This window comes from Borostomias antarcticus (genome assembly GCF_949987555.1).
Source record: "Borostomias antarcticus genome assembly, chromosome: 2".
Classification (NCBI taxonomy): domain Eukaryota; kingdom Metazoa; phylum Chordata; class Actinopteri; order Stomiiformes; family Stomiidae; genus Borostomias; species Borostomias antarcticus.
Genome location: NC_140235.1, coordinates 40,252,793 through 40,254,481, shown reverse-complemented (window position 1 = coordinate 40,254,481; position 1,689 = coordinate 40,252,793). Strand labels below are relative to the sequence as shown.

The following is a 1,689-nucleotide window of genomic DNA, read 5'->3' as shown; positions in this document are numbered from 1 at the left end:
GTGTGTGTGTGTGTGTGTGTGTGTGTGTGTGTGTGTGTGTGTGTGTTTGGACCCTGAAATTGAGATAACGCAAGGACCACCTGACATCCGTGAGAGATTGAGAACCGTTTATTTCAGGGAGATTTTAGAGACAGCCAACTCTGAACAGGGGTGCATGCACACACATAAACAACAACATCATCATCATCATCGATATGTACACAACAACATCATCATCATCGATACATAAACTAATAGATCTACGCTGGAGGCATGTCAGACGGCATTTGTTGTGGAAGCCGACAATTAAACCACAAGGCGCGCGCATGTGTGTGTGTGTGTGTGTGTGTGTGCACATGAGCATACATTTGTGTCAAGCAGCTGCACTCACAGAGCCAAAGGACAGAAGACAAACACACACACACACGGTTTGACAATAATTACACAAAACTAACTCAATAATAGAAATCTGTATCTTGGATGGCACAAAGTCAGCAATAATTCCATCCAATACGAGGCGTTTTGAGAACAATGGTTCTTTGTGCAACGAGCGTGACGGTGAACAGCTTATCTAGTGCAGGTTTGGATCACGGTGGGCGTTTTCATGAACTGGCGCCAAGATGGGCTCGGTCCAGTCACAGACACAGAAACTATTCACACAAAGACTAAACATCATACATTTAAACCACCACCACCTTCACAGGTAAATGATCAATGTGCAGGGTTGTCTTCCATACACGGCTGGTCCATGTCCATCATCATCATCATCATCATCATCACCAGGAGTTGACCTATGACCCTGGGGCAGAGCAGAAAGCCCTCCTGGTTGTGATGTACATACTCCCTGACACGGCACTCTCATCACCGCCATCCTCACTTCTTCCTCTTCCTCCTCCTCCCTCTTCCTCCTCCAGCTCCTTTCTCTCCTCTGTACCCCTCCTCTGTACCCCTCCTCCCTCCCCCACCTCCCTCCCCCTGCTCCCTCACCTCCCTCCCCCTCCTCCCTCCTCCTCCCTCCCATATGAGACTATTTGGCTCTGGCGCTATGGCAACAGAGAAATGGCTCTGGTTTGGAAGCCTCTCTGCTGAGTGTCCAACATGTGCTTCAAATCTCCAGCTGGGTCTCAGCTTCCAAGCCGGTCTCATGGCAGACTTCTAATAGTAGCACGTATGAGCGAGTGAGTGTGTGTGTGTGTGTGTGTGTGTGTGTGTGTGTGTGTCTGGGGTTTGACGAAGCATATAGAAGCTTTACTGCAGGCAAAGTGACAACGGCAATATTGATACAGATAAAAGCATGGGGGGAGGTGTTTTTGTGGTGTGTGTGTGTGTGTCGGTGTGTGTGTGTGTGTGTGTGTGTGTGTGTGTGTGTGCGTGTGTGTGCGTGTTAGTGCTTGGAATCGCGGGGGTAAAACTCTGCCAGCGTGCTCTGGGGAATCCTCTTCAGCATCTCCTTGGGGAAGATTCTCATTAGTTGCCAACCGATGTCCAAGGTCTCATACACACTCCTGTTCTCATAGGCACCTACACACACACACACACACACACACACACACACACACACACACACACACACACACACACAGCAGGAGAGGTTGTCTCAGCACAAACACACTACATTAAACACCGATGTTTCTTCCACTACTCTAAACAACAAATCCAAAATGGCCGCCCCCCCCATGCCCAAATGTACCTTGGGAGATGAAGTTCTTC

The 1,689-nt window shown here is 48.9% G+C and overlaps 1 protein-coding gene across 1 annotated transcript in view; it reads right to left on the bottom strand.

Moving 5' to 3' along the window:
- Positions 1–1,363: 1,363 nt before the first annotated feature.
- Positions 1,364–1,689, bottom strand: part of atp6v1b2 (ATPase H+ transporting V1 subunit B2) — a gene marked incomplete at its 3' end in the record, with an annotated part of 7,772 nt that continues 7,446 nt past the window's right edge. Inside the window, exons 12-13 of the mRNA XM_084452073.1 lie at positions 1,670–1,689; positions 1,364–1,500 (exon numbers count right to left, since the gene is read on the bottom strand). The exon at positions 1,670–1,689 is cut by the window's right edge and continues 110 nt beyond it. Of these exons, the coding sequence (XP_084308199.1) occupies positions 1,364–1,500; positions 1,670–1,689 (157 nt within the window). The remainder of the gene's footprint in view (positions 1,501–1,669) is intronic.